This window comes from Sceloporus occidentalis, unplaced genomic scaffold (genome assembly GCF_023333645.1).
Source record: "Sceloporus occidentalis isolate IW3139 unplaced genomic scaffold, rSceOcc1.0.p SCAF_14, whole genome shotgun sequence".
In the NCBI taxonomy this organism is placed as follows: Eukaryota; Metazoa; Chordata; class Lepidosauria; order Squamata; family Phrynosomatidae; genus Sceloporus; species Sceloporus occidentalis.
Genome location: NW_028316994.1, coordinates 10,856,750 through 10,872,395, shown reverse-complemented (window position 1 = coordinate 10,872,395; position 15,646 = coordinate 10,856,750). Strand labels below are relative to the sequence as shown.

Genomic DNA, 15,646 nt, shown 5'->3' with positions numbered 1-15,646 from the left:
TTTTCAGATCTTTTTTCCAGACTTCTTGCTGTATCAATTGACCTCTTATGACTGCTTTACTCGCCTCCCATACAGTATGTGCCGGTATTCCAGCAGTAGTATTTTCCTGAAAGTAACACTTTAAATCCTGTCTTATTTTATTGATAATCTCTTCATCCTTCAGTAAATAGTCTTTAAGTTTCCATGTAAATTCCTTTTTATGTGATTTTAAGACCATATTTATTGCATTATGATCTGAAAAAGTTTTGGGTAGTATTTCTATTTTCCGAATGTTTTTACAGAAATCCTTTGATGCACATATTAAATCTGTCTGAGTAAAAAGTATAATCTTTGCCTGACTTATGTATTGCTCTCCATATATCTATTAGGTTTAATTCTTCTATTAGTTCAAATGCTGAATCAGGTAATTTCCCTTGTTTTTTCTTTCCTTCTTTTACATTAGATCTATCTGTTTTCGGATCCCAAACCCCATTTCAATCACCTGCTATGATCATTTTTTCAAATTCCTATCTCAGTATTGTTTGACAGAGGTTTTTTTTTTATAAAAACCCCCTTTATTTTCCTGTGGAGCATATAAATTGACTAATAATATTGTTTCCACGTGTAATTTTATTTCAATTGCTATATAATAACCGTCTTTATCTTTAAAAATCTCTTTTGCAATGACTTTTTCTTTTACATAAATTACAACTCCCTTTTTTCGGTTTCCCAATCCCAGGAAACAATAATTCTCCAAATGTTTTGTTTTTCAAGACAAATTTGTCTTTCTCTTATATATATGTTTCCTGCAGGCATATCAGATCTATTTTTTGTCTTACTAAAAAATGAAAAATCTTCCTTGTTTTATATTTTGAATTTAGCCCATTGATGTTACAGGATAATAGTCTTTTAGAGATTTTGTTGTTTTTCTCTATTCTCTTTGTTATTTCTATTTATATATTCTTTATTTTCCCTTTTTGTTATTTTATATCGATTCCCTCTATTCTTTCTGGTTTTCCTTTTTTCTTCTTTTATTTCTTTTGATTCTGAGTTTTCACTGATTTGGTGAATGTCTTTTTTCTTTTGCTTAGTTACTTTTTTTTTTGTTTCTGACTCCTGATCTGATTCTGTTTCCATTTTCATAGGTATGTTTCCATTTCATAGGTATTCAATTCAAGCTTTGTGTCTTATTATCTCCAGAATGAGGTGATAAAGGAGAGAGAAAACAGGGAAGAAAGGAAGACAGGCAGGATACAAAATTTCCCCCCAACTGTACTGTTTTCATTTTTCATGTGATATAATCAAAGTTATCAGAGTAAACACATTCAAATACTAAGAATATCATCAAACTGCTTATACAGTGAACTAAAGAACCTGATCTATGAAGAAAGTATCCAACAGCACTTCCTTGTTTCCATGTCTCCTCCTATAGTTAATATATTTAAATTATATATGGTTATAATTAGTAGATTCTGAAGGCGATAAACTATATTCCTCAACATTAATGTGAATGTGGGGGAAAAGAGAAGAAGAAAAAATACATCCACATTCAAAGGATCATAGTCCTAACCCTTTAGCATTCCTTGATAGAGTAATTTTATTTTACAAGCATATATATTAAAGAAGATCATGCATGATGAATAAGATGGAGTTTTGTATGAATATCAATGCTTTTTCTTTACTATCTCTTCTTTTATATTGAGCTCAGGTCTCAACAGAATGATATAGCATTTGGGGAAGAAGATGCAAGCCAGTAAAGCAAAACTAGAGACCAAAATGGAGAAGACTTCTACAGCCACCATATTTATCCCTTTGGTGCTCAGGTAACTTGGGACAAAGGAAACCCAAACACTGCAAAAGACCAACATGCTGAAGGTGATCAGCTTGGCTTCATTGAAACTGTCAGGCAGCTTCCTGGCGAAGAAAGCAACTGTGAAGCTGATGAAAGCCAAGAGCCACATGTAACTCAGGGCAAGGTAGAACATAGTCTCAGAGCCTTCATTGCATTGCAAGATGGTCTCAGCCGGCTGGGAGTGCATGTCAGCCTCTGGAAATGGCGGTGCGGTTATTAACCAAACAGCACAGATTAGAGTTTGAATAACAGAACAGACGAAGATCACTGATGTTGCCAGCTTCTTCCCAATCCATTTCCTCATCTTGTTCCCTGGCTTTGTGGCAATGAAGGCCAGCACCACAGTTATGGTTTTGGCCAACATGCAAGAAATAGCTATAGAAAAGACAACCCCAAAGACTGTTTGCCGGAGAAGGCAAGAAACCTTCCCTGGAGTGCCAAGGAAAAGAAAGGAGCAAAGAAAGCAGAGCAACAGAGAGACAAGCAGAATACAGGTAATGGTCCAGTTGTTGGCTTTGACAATGGGAGTTTCTTGGTACTGAATGAAAGTTCGTATTACTATAATTGTGATTAGTGAAAAGAAGATTGCAAAGGAAGCCAAAACTGCTCCTAGAGGTTCTGTGTAGGACAAATAAATGTCTCTTTTAGGAAGGCATTGGACTTGCTTCTCATTTGGATAGTGATCGTCTGGGCACTTTGCACATTCACTTGCATCTGAAATACATGAAAAATCTCTCAATGTTTTCCAAACCACTGCAAATATTCTTCAAATTTCATTTACAAATCAATTTGCTTGAATTAACCAAATTTTGGTCTTTCTTCTATGAGAATATTTGATATATTTGCTATAAATAATTCTTTTTTCTTTCTAAATCAGATATCATTTCATTTGCATGTTTATTTCAATCTATTCCAAACATACGTATTTTAATTACATATTTGAACACAGAAAGGTACTGAAACTAGAATTGGCTACTTCCTTATGCTCTATATCAGTGATGCCCAATGTGGGCAGGGGTCTTGGGGTGGTGGAAAGATACATGGAGAAGTGAGGAAAAGAAAGGTGGCAGGGCAGCCATCAACTAGGAACAACGGAAGAGGTCTCTGACGGTGATGAGGCCATGTGCATTGACATTTGTAACAACAGAACTTAAGCATCACTGGATTTTGGTTTCTGCAGGGGGAGTCCCAGAACTGATCGCTCACAGATTCCGAGGACCAACTATATCTCACTGATCACAAATTCCACTGACTCAGGTTGAGCCCTATTAGTATCCTCATATTACAAATCTTTTGCATAACACAACAGTGAGGCAATGGCTGCAAACATAAAACTCAAAGGGGATGCATTCACACTATTTTGGCCCAGTTGGAGGGTGCAAAAAGGAGCTGCAAAAAGTGGCTCCTTTTTTGGCAGCACAGCTGTATGGTGCCCCTTCGGTGCTGTGTCATGTTGACGCAGTGGTGGAGATGCCCCATAATGCTGCACACTGTCTGGAGCAGCATGTGGCAACATGGCACCCTAGGTGCGGAGTCAGGACATGTGTCATCAGAATTCTGTGCCCCAAATACAACCTATCTGTTGTTGTTTTCCCCCATATGACTCAAGCCAAAGAACCAGTCTTTCCTAGAATCTTTTTATTTCTGCAGCTTATAAGAAAGAAGTGGTTGTGGTTTAGAATATTCCGCTGTATTAAATTAAATACAGCAGATTAAATACTCCCCATATGACACAATCTTCTTTTTCTTACCAGTGTGGTCTGAAATCCTCCCATCAGCACATTGAACACAGTCATAGCAACAGACATAATTCCCCGGCTGAACAAGCCTGCTGTATCCTGGCTGGCAGTTCTCAACACATCTGGAACATGGCTGCATCTAATGTGAAGCACAAAGATGAGAATTCAGAATGGTGAAAATTTCACTCTTCCTATCTGAGATCATGTGGTTCACTATCTTTCCATTTCTTTAGAGATGGAGAAGAAACTTTAGATTTTTTTATGTAATCACATGAGTCTTTTAAACCATGATTTAATTGAGAAGGAAGTGGCGACGGCGACACTGATAGCACAATGCCATTTCCCTCCTTTAGCTGCCCCATCCCCAGCTGTTCCTTCTCTTTCAAGGGGAAAATCCCGTGAATGGGCTTCCAATTGCGTGATGCCATGGGTGTGAAAAGCCATTCCCGGGGCATTTGTGCAATTCGCACTCACATGATGCTATTGTCCCCTCTTCCCCCCTTGCTATTTTATTAAAAATAACCCTTTGGTTTTCACACAAATCCACAGCCCCGAAGCCTTTAAGTAGTGTTGTTTTTTTAAAAATTAAAAATTAAAACATTAAGTCAGAGCTACAGAGCTGCAGAACTACACAACAAAAGTCGAAAAGCTCAAAAAAACCCAAAGGCATGATGGGAAGTGAGGGAGGGAATAGGGAAGGGAAGAGAGTGCAATGGGGGCAGCAGCCCTAAGATAATGAATGTGAAGATGGCTGCCCTCAAAGCGCTAAGTTACCATTTCAATTTTTTACTGTGAGAAACAGGCTGGTGTGATAAAGCCCTTGGTTAGATAATGATTCTTTGGACCGGCGCATGCCAAAATGGCCCCTGGGGGCGGGGTTAGTGTATCCAGCATGAGGACACTGCTCCCTGACTCCGCCCACAGGAGAGCATTTTCTGTCGGTCTGTATAGGGTCAGGGGTATCTTACAAAAATACCTTCTAACTCAAAGATGCTATGATTTTAGGATGCAAACTCTTTGGAATGACTATTAATCCGCATGTGCCAAAGGTAACCTTTGAGTGTCAAAAGTGATCTCTTGTTTTTCTCTAGTTTTCATTTGCAAAGAATCTCTTTTCCAGACAAATAAAGGCAAATCTACCTTCTCAAACTTGTGATTCCACACAACAGCACTGCCATTCATGCTGAACCTTTTGGCTACAGAAGCCTGGGGATTAATTCCTCCAACTCGGACTTTTTGGAAAGATTGATTAGAGAAAGTGACCAAGTTGATGACATCAAATCCAGAGGCTAGATCCATGTTCTCATCGAAAAAGACTTCTTCCCCAGCACTATTGTTAAAATGGATGTATCTCAGAAATGAGCATAGCTAAATTGGAGCAGGAAAAAAAAGATTATTATGTGGTTTAGCCAAATTAAAACTGCTTCAGGTCACTTTGGAGATATGCTATTTAAATGATGTATGTGTCCTAAGAGCCTGAAAGCTATGCCAAACCCAGGCTCCAGGCCTGAGGACTGGAGCACAGCTTTGGTGCATCTTCTGGCCTTCTGTGATGCATGTGTCATTTAAACAGCATACCTCCAAAGTAACCCAAAGCAGCTTTATTTTGGCCTGTCTTTTTGGGCCCTTCGTGGGAGTAGGGATTTGCTTTCTAACTAGGTAGCTATTATCTATTTGTCATACTGCCTGTGTTCTAGTTCCAGATTCTTCATTTCTTATCACACAAAGGAAAAGAAATGCAGCTGAAACCATTTAGTTATAATGGTATAGAAAAACTAAAACTGATTAAATACAATTTCCTTTTAAAACAGAGGAGTAAATTATGAAATAGTAAAAATAGAATGACAGAGGGGAAAGAAGAACAACTTCTGCCATGAAATGATTCTTCTGCTGCAGGGATTTAGTTGCACAAACTCTTTCTGAACGTAGGCTAATCCAATGAGTGCAGAGAGGTAGCCTGCCTGGGTTCCCATGGAATGGAATTTCACAGCCTTGGAGCAACCAGCAAGAAGACTCTCACCACATCACCGCACTACACTCTTATATAGTGCTGCAATTCCACTTTTACTGCTCTGACTACCTGCTGTTGCATTTCAGGTTCGTATTTCAGTGAACCTAAATGTCCCTCCTTAAACTGCAAATCCCAGAAAGCAACAGGACACAGCCACAGTAGTGAAAAGTGGGATAACAGTGCTATAATAGTGTAGTGCTGTAGTCTAGGCTGTCATCTTTGGCTGTCGCCCAATGGTCCTGTGATAGTGGTTGGACTGAAAAAAAGCCTTCCTCAAACATCTAAAATTCAGCCTGGGTCTAATGAGAAGAGTATGTTTTTTTAATTTTCAAACCCAAGCTTCATAGGTCCTGGCAAGTACTATGAATTCTACATGGAGATATTTAGGAGAGGATCCTGAAAAGAGCTTTTATAAGAATTTGAAATATTAAACAAATTCTCCTTCCTTCCCCTCTTCATACACAATCCCTGGGCAGGGTGTCTGGCATATCAGTTTAAAACTTGGTGGGTGGGTGGGTGTGCATGCAAACAAAAGCACACATGATGAAAACGACAACCAGTGCGTACTGTGACTAGGAGACTGGCATGTGCATCCCAGTCCAGTCATGGAAACCAGTGGGGGACCTTGGGCAAGCCACAATCTCTCAGCATCATAGCAAAGCATAGGCAACCCCATCCCAAGTACAAATCATGTCAAGAAAACCCTATGATACATTTGCTTTAGAGTTTCCATATGTTGAAAATGAACTGAAGGCTATCACAACAACAATAATTAAAATGATAGAATTATAAATAGTTATTGTGGGAGGTGTTTTTTGTCTCTCTGCTTAAGTGACTCACCTTAGCAGACAGGTAATGAGAAATTTATCTAAGTAGTCATTTTTCCCTGGACATACCTGCCAGGGCTGAATATTCAGAAGTCTCCAACTGTGCCCAGTATCCATTGCTTTCCATTTGGTGCTCAATGAATTGACAGCATGAAGAGCATGGGCTACAGCATAGACAGCATTGTAAACACTGTAGCTCTGACCAGTCATCCCCATTTCAAACACAGATCCAGGAAGGTTTCCAATTTTCTCTTTCTCAGTGCAATTGTTTGCATCTGGGTAATTCAGGTTATACAGTGGGAGAGAACAAATAAAAGTACTGCACCAAAACAAGTTTAGGAGATAAATCCTGGACTTAATTGGATTTAGGTCCTGCAGAAACTCCTGAAATCCTGGCACCACATTGGTGTGGAGGGCAAAGGACAAGCTGCCATTGAAGGATCTTTCGGTAAAGTTACTATCAGAGAAAACACTTGTGACATCCCACTGAGCAGTTGTGATCCAAACTCTCTCCATAGGTTGCTTCTGAACAAATTCAAGGCTTTCTAGAATCATCCGTAAACCCTCCATAGATTGAGAGTCCCCATAAACCAAAATCACATTAATGTTCTTTGAGTAAAGAGTAGAGAATATGGCATTTAGGCTTTTCTCAAGGAATGATATATTGTCATGTATCACTGTGGGAATGGATAGTGTCAAAGCAATGCAAATATCCTTCTGGACAAGACTTGTACTGAGGATTCGATGAAATCTCTCTCCACTTTCATCCTCTGGAATGAGGAGACCAATCCAATTCCATCCAAAATATTCAAACAGTTGAGTAATCCCAAAATACTGAAAGATTTCATCTGGCACCATCCGGAGAAGAGAGGGAAATTGAATTTTATCTCTGAAGATGGGGTCAAAAGACCCATAGCTCAGCTAGAAGTGGAGAGGAAACACATATAAAAAATAAATAAAAGGAAATGCAGTTCTTCCTTTATTTAGGGAAACATGACCCTTTTAGATTCAGGAACAGAGACATAAATAGTAGATAAGTTCATTTAAGAGCCCGCTGATTCAAGTCCTTCACCCAGTTGATCATATATTCTTTAATAACTTCGTCCTCTAATTCAAATTTCAGAATCAAGTCATAAAATTTAGATATCCTTTTTGTTTTTAAGTCATCTTTAACCATTCTTTCTAATTCTGGGATGGCAGGAGCGATACCTAACGCCTTTTGATCCTGTTTAAATCTTTCATTCAATTGCCTATATGAGAACCAATTAAATACGAAACCATCTTCAACGATCTCCTCCTGTGATTTAGGTTTCTGGTTACCCTGAACCAGTTTAATTATATCACTATATCTTATCCATCTACTTTCGCTATATACCTCTCTCTTTAGAAACGCTTCTCCTGGGGAAGCCCACAGAGGAACCTTTGGACACCATATTTGTTTATATTTCAGCCAAACCCGCATCAGGGTTTTCCAGATAAAATGATCATTAAATTCCCTGTCCAATTTAACTTTATCATAAAAAAGGTAAGCATGCAGTCCGAACTTCAACCCTGCACTTTCCACAGCCAAATTTCTCTTATCATCCAGCCTAAACCAATCGGATAACCAATCCAATACATTTGCATAGAAATACCATTGTAAATTGGGCAGGCTCAATCCACCATTATCAGTCCTATCCTGCTTAATTTTGAGCTTTATTCTGGGTTTTTTGTCCTGCCAAATGAATTTCATGATATCTTTATTCTACTCTTTGAAAATCGTGTCTTTCATAATGATAGGGATGTTCTGAAATAAGAACATTAATTTAGGGAGTACCACCATTAGGCACTTGAAACGTTCAAGGTATGAACACGCCCCAGAAGAGGAAAAAGGTGTATCATTATCTACAAAAACTAAATTTGGACGTGTGTTGTCTTCAAGAGACAAGGCTAAGGGATAGAGATGTTAAACATCTTAGATGTGCTAAATTGGGTCAGGAATTTGTTGCAGCTACAAAGTTTAAAAAGAGGGGTGTTGTAATTTATGTTAAACCTAAATATGGTGTAAGATTTATTCATTGTGACCCGGAAGCATATTACCTTTTGGTGGAGTTGGAGTACAATGCACAAAAAATCCTGTTGGTAGGAGTTTATGGCCCCCTTGATAATAAAGGCAAATTTTATAGAAATCTTAAAGAAAGAATAATTTCGTTAAACTATGAGACAGTGATTGTGATGGGGGATTGGAATGGGGTTGTCGAACCCAATTTAGATAGAGCTTCTGTTAAAATTCCAAAAAAAATTCAAGGGAGACTTCCCCAAGATTTTTTTGACTTGATTGAGTTGGCAGTTCTTCAAGATCCCTGGCGTGTGAAATATGGCAATGCCAAAGACTATACCTTTTATTCCAACAGTCATAAATCTTGGTCCAGGCTGGATATGTTTTGGATTTTGGCTCATTTGGCTACGAAAATTAAAAAAGTTAAAATTTGCCCCAAAGTGTGGTCAGACCATAACCCTGTAATCCTAGAATTAGAATTTGGCCACAGAGACTATAATTGGAGATTGAACTTAAATATTTTGAAGGGTGAAAAAATAGAATAGAATTGGGGAAGCAAATTTTGCATTACTTTAAGGAAAATAGTCATAAAGAGGGCCCAATGCATATTGTGTGGGAGGTGTCCAAAGCCGTGATGAGGGGATATTTGATCCAAAAATATAGTGAATGGAAAAAGAAAAAGAAAGAGAAATTGAATAATTTGTTTAAAGATTTAGAAAAATGGGGAAACGTTTTGAAAAGGGATATAAAAACCGTAGAAGCTGTAACTGAAATTAAATATTTACAAAAACAAATTTCAATATTGACAGTGGAAGAAATGGATAATAAATTGAAATATATGAAACATAGATACTTTGAGGGGGCAAATAAGCCTAGGAAACTCCTGGTATACATGTTGAAAAAAGAAAGAAAGAAGAGGACAATAATGACCATAAAAGAAGGGGATAGAATTATTATGGATAAGAATCAAATTAAGAAAGTATTTTTTAGATACTTTTTGGAATTGTTTTCAGAGACCGGGGAAAAGAAGAGTTTGATTGAGGGATATTTAGAGACACAGGAAATTAAAAAAATTGACACAAGAACAGAAACAAACATTGAATGCACCCATTACTATTCAAGAAGTAGTTGACGCGATTCATAGATCCAAGAAAGGAAAATCGCCTGGACTGGGTGGCTTTACTAATGAATACTATAAATTGTTTGAAAAGGAATTAGGTCCCCCATTGATGGAAACAATGAACGAGATTTTGACCATTAAATCACCGCAGACTTGGACTCAGGCTAACGTTATCTTAATACCTAAAGAGGAGAAAGAACTACTGGAACCAAAAAATTATAGACCGATTTCGCTTTTGAATTCGGACTATAAATTATTGGCATCTATATTGGCAGAAAGATTAAAAAAAATATTGGTTAATTGGATACACTTGGATCAAAATGGTTTTCTTCCCAAGAGGAGAATTAGAGATAATATTAGAAATTTATTAAATTTAATCGAAATTCATGGAAAAAATGTTAATAAAAAATTGGCAATGATATTCTTGGATGCGGAGAAGGACTTATATAAGATAACGTTAGGTGGGAGTTCATGTTTGCGGTGCTGAAAAGAATGGAGGTAGGAGATAACTTTTTAAATTGGATTATGACATTATATCACAATCAAGAAGCGTGTGTTTCAATCAATGGGGAAAGAACAAAATTGTTCAAAATTACAAAAGGAGTTAGACAAGGCTGCCCTCTTACCCCCCTATTATTTATAATAACACTTGAGGTTATATTGAACAAAATTAGGAGGGACACCTCAATAGAAGGTGTCAGGGTTAAAAATCAAAATTACAAAGTACGTCGATGATGTTGCTCTTACTACAGTGGACCCTTGTTATACGCTGGGGTTTGGTTCCAAGATTCCCCGTGTATAACAAAATCCGTGTATGCTCAAGTCCCATTAAATATAATGACATAGCAAAATGGTGTCCCTTATAAAAACTGGAAAATCAAGGTAAATTTACGCTTTTTTGGAACATTTTCAAACCGTGTATGCTTGAATCCGTGTATAAAAAATCTGTGTATAAGAAGGGCCGACTGTATTACCAATATTCTTGACTGTAGTGATCATTTGATGAAGATCTTAAAGGACTATGGTAAAGTATCGGGGTACAGAATTCATCAAACAAAAACAATGATGTTGACCATGAACATCGCAGATAAAGATATTGCTAAAGTGGTGGAGAAAACAGGTTTTCAAAGAAAGAAACAGGTAAGGTATTTGGGTATAAGTTTATCAACAAAAAATACAGAACTATGTCAAAATAATTATACCAAGGTGTGGAAGGAAATTAAATTAGACTTAAAGAGGTGGCACCACCTACAAATTTCCTGGCTAGGAAGAATAGCAGCTATAAAATTTAAGCCACTTTGACCACACTCTAAAGCACATTTCTGCACATTCAAAAATACAAGCTTTTTACCATAGTCATTCATCGAAAGTACACAGTTTTGTAACACTGTTATGCTGCCCTAAAGTTGGAAATATCTAGAATTCAGCATATGGCTTCTTTTCAGGAATGTATGGGGTTCTGCAAGGTACAAAATGGACAAGGTCCCCTCCCCAAATGAATTAAAATGTACTTTTCTCCCATCCCTTGTGTTGGCAGAAGCATGCATCACATGAATATGTGGAGTACCTTCTGGATTGTGAGGCTTAGCCTCTCTATCTGTTTGCTTAGTTAAGAGATCCTGGCTTTTATCCCTCTTTTGACCCAGACATTTTCCCCATCATCCATCCTACTACAGTTAGAAATAATGTTTTCCAAATCTTTTCCAAAATCAGGAGGGAATTGGGCAGGGTGGTGCAGGTCTTTTTCAACATGGAATCATTGCACTGAGTTTCACAGGGAGAGGTTTCAATGAAGGCATGCAAAGATGTATCTTACATTTACTCTGCTAGAGCATACAACTCAGATGCCAGGCTGAAACAGAAATCAAGGCAATGAAAAGGCACTGTGGAGCATTTACTAAAACAAATTCACATGAATGGCAAAGTCACAACTGAACTGTTAACTGAGTAGACACACAGTACTGACAAGGCCATTTAAAATGTACAAATTTGGAGAAGGATATAGCAGTAGAGGCAATGGAAGAAAAAAATCTATACTAAGGGAAGGAGTATGACCATACATACCTGTGGAAGTTTATAGATATTTAAGATATTGGCAATCTGGAGGGACGTTTGAGAGGTGTGACCACCGATGATGGCTATGAGATTCTTTTCCCAGGTGCATTTGTAATTGGGAACATCCATTCGTCCCATTGAGAGGAAACCCAATGTGGCCAAACTGGCTTTCAGTGAACTAAATGCATTATTCCAGATTGCTGTTTGCAGTGTGATGTTGGGCAGCAACTTGTCATTCATGTTGATCTCATGAATGGCAAAAACAAAGGCTAAGACAAGCTGGTAGTTCTTAGTCAACATCCTGCATTCAGAATTAATTTTACAAGTTTATATCAAAGGTAGAAATGCACTTTATTTACTCATTATACCAGGGGAAACCTTGAGAATAAAATACGAAGGATATAAGAGTAGCCAATGGACTTGTGATATCCTCTTTCAGAGGTTTCATCCATCAATTGTATCGTGATGCAGAGACATACATTTAGACTACAACTAGAATTAAAGAATTTAAAGACAGTGGTGTGGTTTGGTACCAACATGATTTCAATTCTTACTATTTCTTTTGAAAGAAACATAGTTCCTAGTCTCTCTGCCACTTCAGTACTTCAAGAATATAGCTGTGTATGGAGGAATCATTTCTATTTAGTATTCTTTGAGCACCTGGGAGAAATTAATCTGCTGCAAATATACCAGTAAAAATCAATCTATTTTCATTGATTTCCCTCAGCCCATGAACATTTGAAAATTTTGATTCTTTTTTTTAAAAAAAATTAAAACAACCCATTTTAACCAAAAATTCACTATGTCTATATAAATACACTTAGGTTGTGTATACAATATCGTAATTTGAAGATAGAATTTTAATTTTGCTAGTTATATGAGAATTATGATTTAACGTTAGTCCAGAAAAGCCTAAGGAGTATAAACTGAAATGGGAGAGACACCAACTTTAGGGACACCACTGATCCATCTGCATTGACACTAAAAGAATTTAAACCAGACCCGCTTAAATCATATTAAACTGAGTCAAAGCCACACTTCTAGCATCTTCTTCTTGCTTACCAAACTCCATAGGATGTTCCCGGTGTTTCCCTAAAGTCGTTTAATAACATTTCTGCTAATGTAATGGACGCAAATTCCCCAATGAAAAGATCTCCTTTGGAACGAAGAGGATTTTGATGAATTTGGCGTTGCCCGCTGCACATGGAGCCCAAACGTTTGTTCAAAATATCAGTCAAGAGAAAGATGAGGAATAATGAAACCTCTGAAAGTGCCATTACAGTTTGTGCTCATTCCCAATGATGCACAAGCATCCATACCTGCATCTCTTGCTCTGTTTTCATGTAATACCCAGCTATAAACAACCACATCCAACCAAGCAGCAGCTTTTGCTGATCCAAAGACTCCACATTAAGCACTGGCAGTAAGTGATGTGTAAGTGATGAGCTGTCCAAGCTTCATTGTTAGCCTCAAGCAGATGTTCCTTTCAAAGGATCCTTTATATATGACCATTTAAAGAAATCCAGATTATTTGGCTCTGAATTCGCCAAGCTCTTGTTGGTGTTGCAGTTCTACAGGCAGCCAGAATCACAAGTTTGGAAATTATAGGTTAGATAATCATCATTCTCAAATCTTTTGAGTTCATGCAGCACTGGAGAAAACATGTTCGATACCATCTGTGCTTGAAGGAGTAGTAAATATCACATTATACATTAGGGAATCCTAGTGTATGATGAGTGATCTGACATTCTGAGCAGAAAGAAGGAAAAATGTGTTGGAAAGGATCACCAAGACAGCATAGATTCACTATACCCTTCACACTCTCAGAAATTAAAACAATTTATCAGAATGTCAGTGTGCCATAACTCTATTAACAAGGGCATCCCTAATATTGGTATCAACCTGTGTTGGTTGATAAGTGGTACTGGGTGAGTGCAAGGCAGCCAATGCCCACCTAGGGCTGTTGGGAGTCCTGATAGCCAAGCAAGTGCAGGGTATGAAGGCAGTGGTTCCCGAGGACTCAGGCTCTGCTGGCCTGCATTAACATCCTTCATCAGGCCCTGAGGGGCTGCAGCCTCAGCCAGTCCCACCAGGCTATGTGGCTATAGCCTGGGGTCCCATTTCACTTGGATATGGTTACCCCATGATGTAAGAATCCCAGCAGCCACATTTCCAACTCTGGTGGTGGATGGCACCGAGGCCAACTGGGTGATGGACCACTTGGTGTCCTTCCCAGGGAAGGAGATCTCCTGCCCCACAAGGAATCCAGCAGGCCTATCTCTTGGGCCTACTGTATGTGGGGGAGCCACTGGGAAGATGAGTCTAACCTTACTGAAGGCACAGATAAACGGATAGCTGCACACAGAGAGACAAACACTGGGTGGCTCAAAGCATTCACACAATAAGCCCCTAATCGGCTGTGACTGGGTGGTAATGGAGATGGAGAAAACCCTGACGTGTTCATCCCTACCCTGCTGTCCTGGGTCTTAAGTGAGGCATCAGTGGAGGTGGGAGGGGCACACATGTGCCTGCATATACACTCCTCTTTCCCTGGTTCTTTCATTGGCCAAGGTGGAGGGAAGGATGCATGCATGCGTAAGCACACTCACCCTTCCTTCCCCATCGCTGGGCCAAGAGCACCAGGGAAGGAGATATGGGTGTGCACTCCTCTCTCTTTTTCTGCTGCCTTGTCTCCATTGAGACCATGACAGCAGATCAGTGCTAGTCACATTCAAACCTAGACCCAGTCACCAGTCACCATCAGCATATATAATTTTCTCTTTTTAATTTATTTAGTTTTTTTGAAATTTTACAAAACAAAACAGATTTAACATTCTTTCCATACATATATGTACTTTTGCATCTTATTCATTTTTTTTTTAGAAAAAAAACCCTAAATATCCCCTCAGTGCACCCCTTTCCCCCCAGAGCCATTCCCTTCTTTATACTCCATCCAAAATTTTAACTCCTCCTTTGGAGGTCATTTCCCATCTTCTTTTCTTAATATATTTTCAATAAAAAAATTCCATATTTCATCAAAATCATTTCTTTTCCATAATTCTTTTTTTATTTTCGCTTTGCATGATAATTTGTCATTAATTGCTAACTTCCAATCTTCTTTATACTAGTCCTCCAATTTCACATTTACTTTTTGTTTTCCAATTTCTTGCTATGATTAATCACGGAACAGTAAACAAAATTGTTACAAGGTTTTTTCCTCTTTCCATTCTACTTCATTGTATATTGATAACAATACTATGTTTGGTTTTCTATCTATCTTTATATTCATAATAATTTCAATCTCTACTATTACTATTTCCCAACATTTTTATACATATTTACATTGCAACCGCGTATGTATATAATATGATCCTACTTCCTGACAGCCTCTCCTCAATATTTTGAATTATCTTTGTTTATATTATGTAATCTTACTGGTGTGAAATACTATTTCCAGATCAATTTATAATAATGTTCCTTAATTCGCACTGATACATTTTTCAAATGTCTTTGTTCACAAATCCTATTCGATTCATTGTCACGAAATTTGCATCCTAGTTCATCTTCTCATATTTCTTTTAAAATAATTTGATTTAATTTTTCCTCGTATTTTCCATTAATATTTTATAAATTTTACTAGTTGTACCTTTCATATTTTCGTCTTAATTTCTTTTCCTTTCTGGATTATTTGTTCAAATTGTGTATATTTTCCTTTTTCTATATTTTTTCTTCCAATTTTTAAAGCATTGTTCTACTTGCATAAAATGTAACCAGGACATATTTATTCCCCTAAGTTTTTCTTTTATATTTTCTTTTCCTATTTTTAATTCCATCCAATTTTCTATTTTACCTATTTTCCTTTCCTTTAATTCTTTATCTATTAAATATTTTAAATTTTGGGGGAAAGATATTTCCATTATTATTGGTGTTATCATGAGATCATTAATCCTTTTTTATATTTATTCCATATTTCTAATATATTGTTCATAAATGGGTTTTCAATGTCTTTAATTTCTTTCCTACTA

General features: G+C 37.5%; 1 protein-coding gene across 1 annotated transcript; it reads right to left on the bottom strand.

Moving 5' to 3' along the window:
- Nucleotides 1–1,643: 1,643 nt before the first annotated feature.
- Nucleotides 1,644–11,921, bottom strand: LOC149303898 (vomeronasal type-2 receptor 26-like). The gene is made up of 5 exons (XM_089480856.1): nucleotides 11,631–11,921; nucleotides 6,478–7,329; nucleotides 4,711–4,938; nucleotides 3,583–3,709; nucleotides 1,644–2,545 (listed from the first exon to the last, which is right to left on the bottom strand). Exons 1-5 carry the CDS (start codon nucleotides 11,919–11,921, stop codon nucleotides 1,644–1,646), a joined length of 2,400 nt encoding a protein of 799 aa, XP_089336982.1.
- Between the last annotated feature and the right edge of the window lie 3,725 nt (nucleotides 11,922–15,646).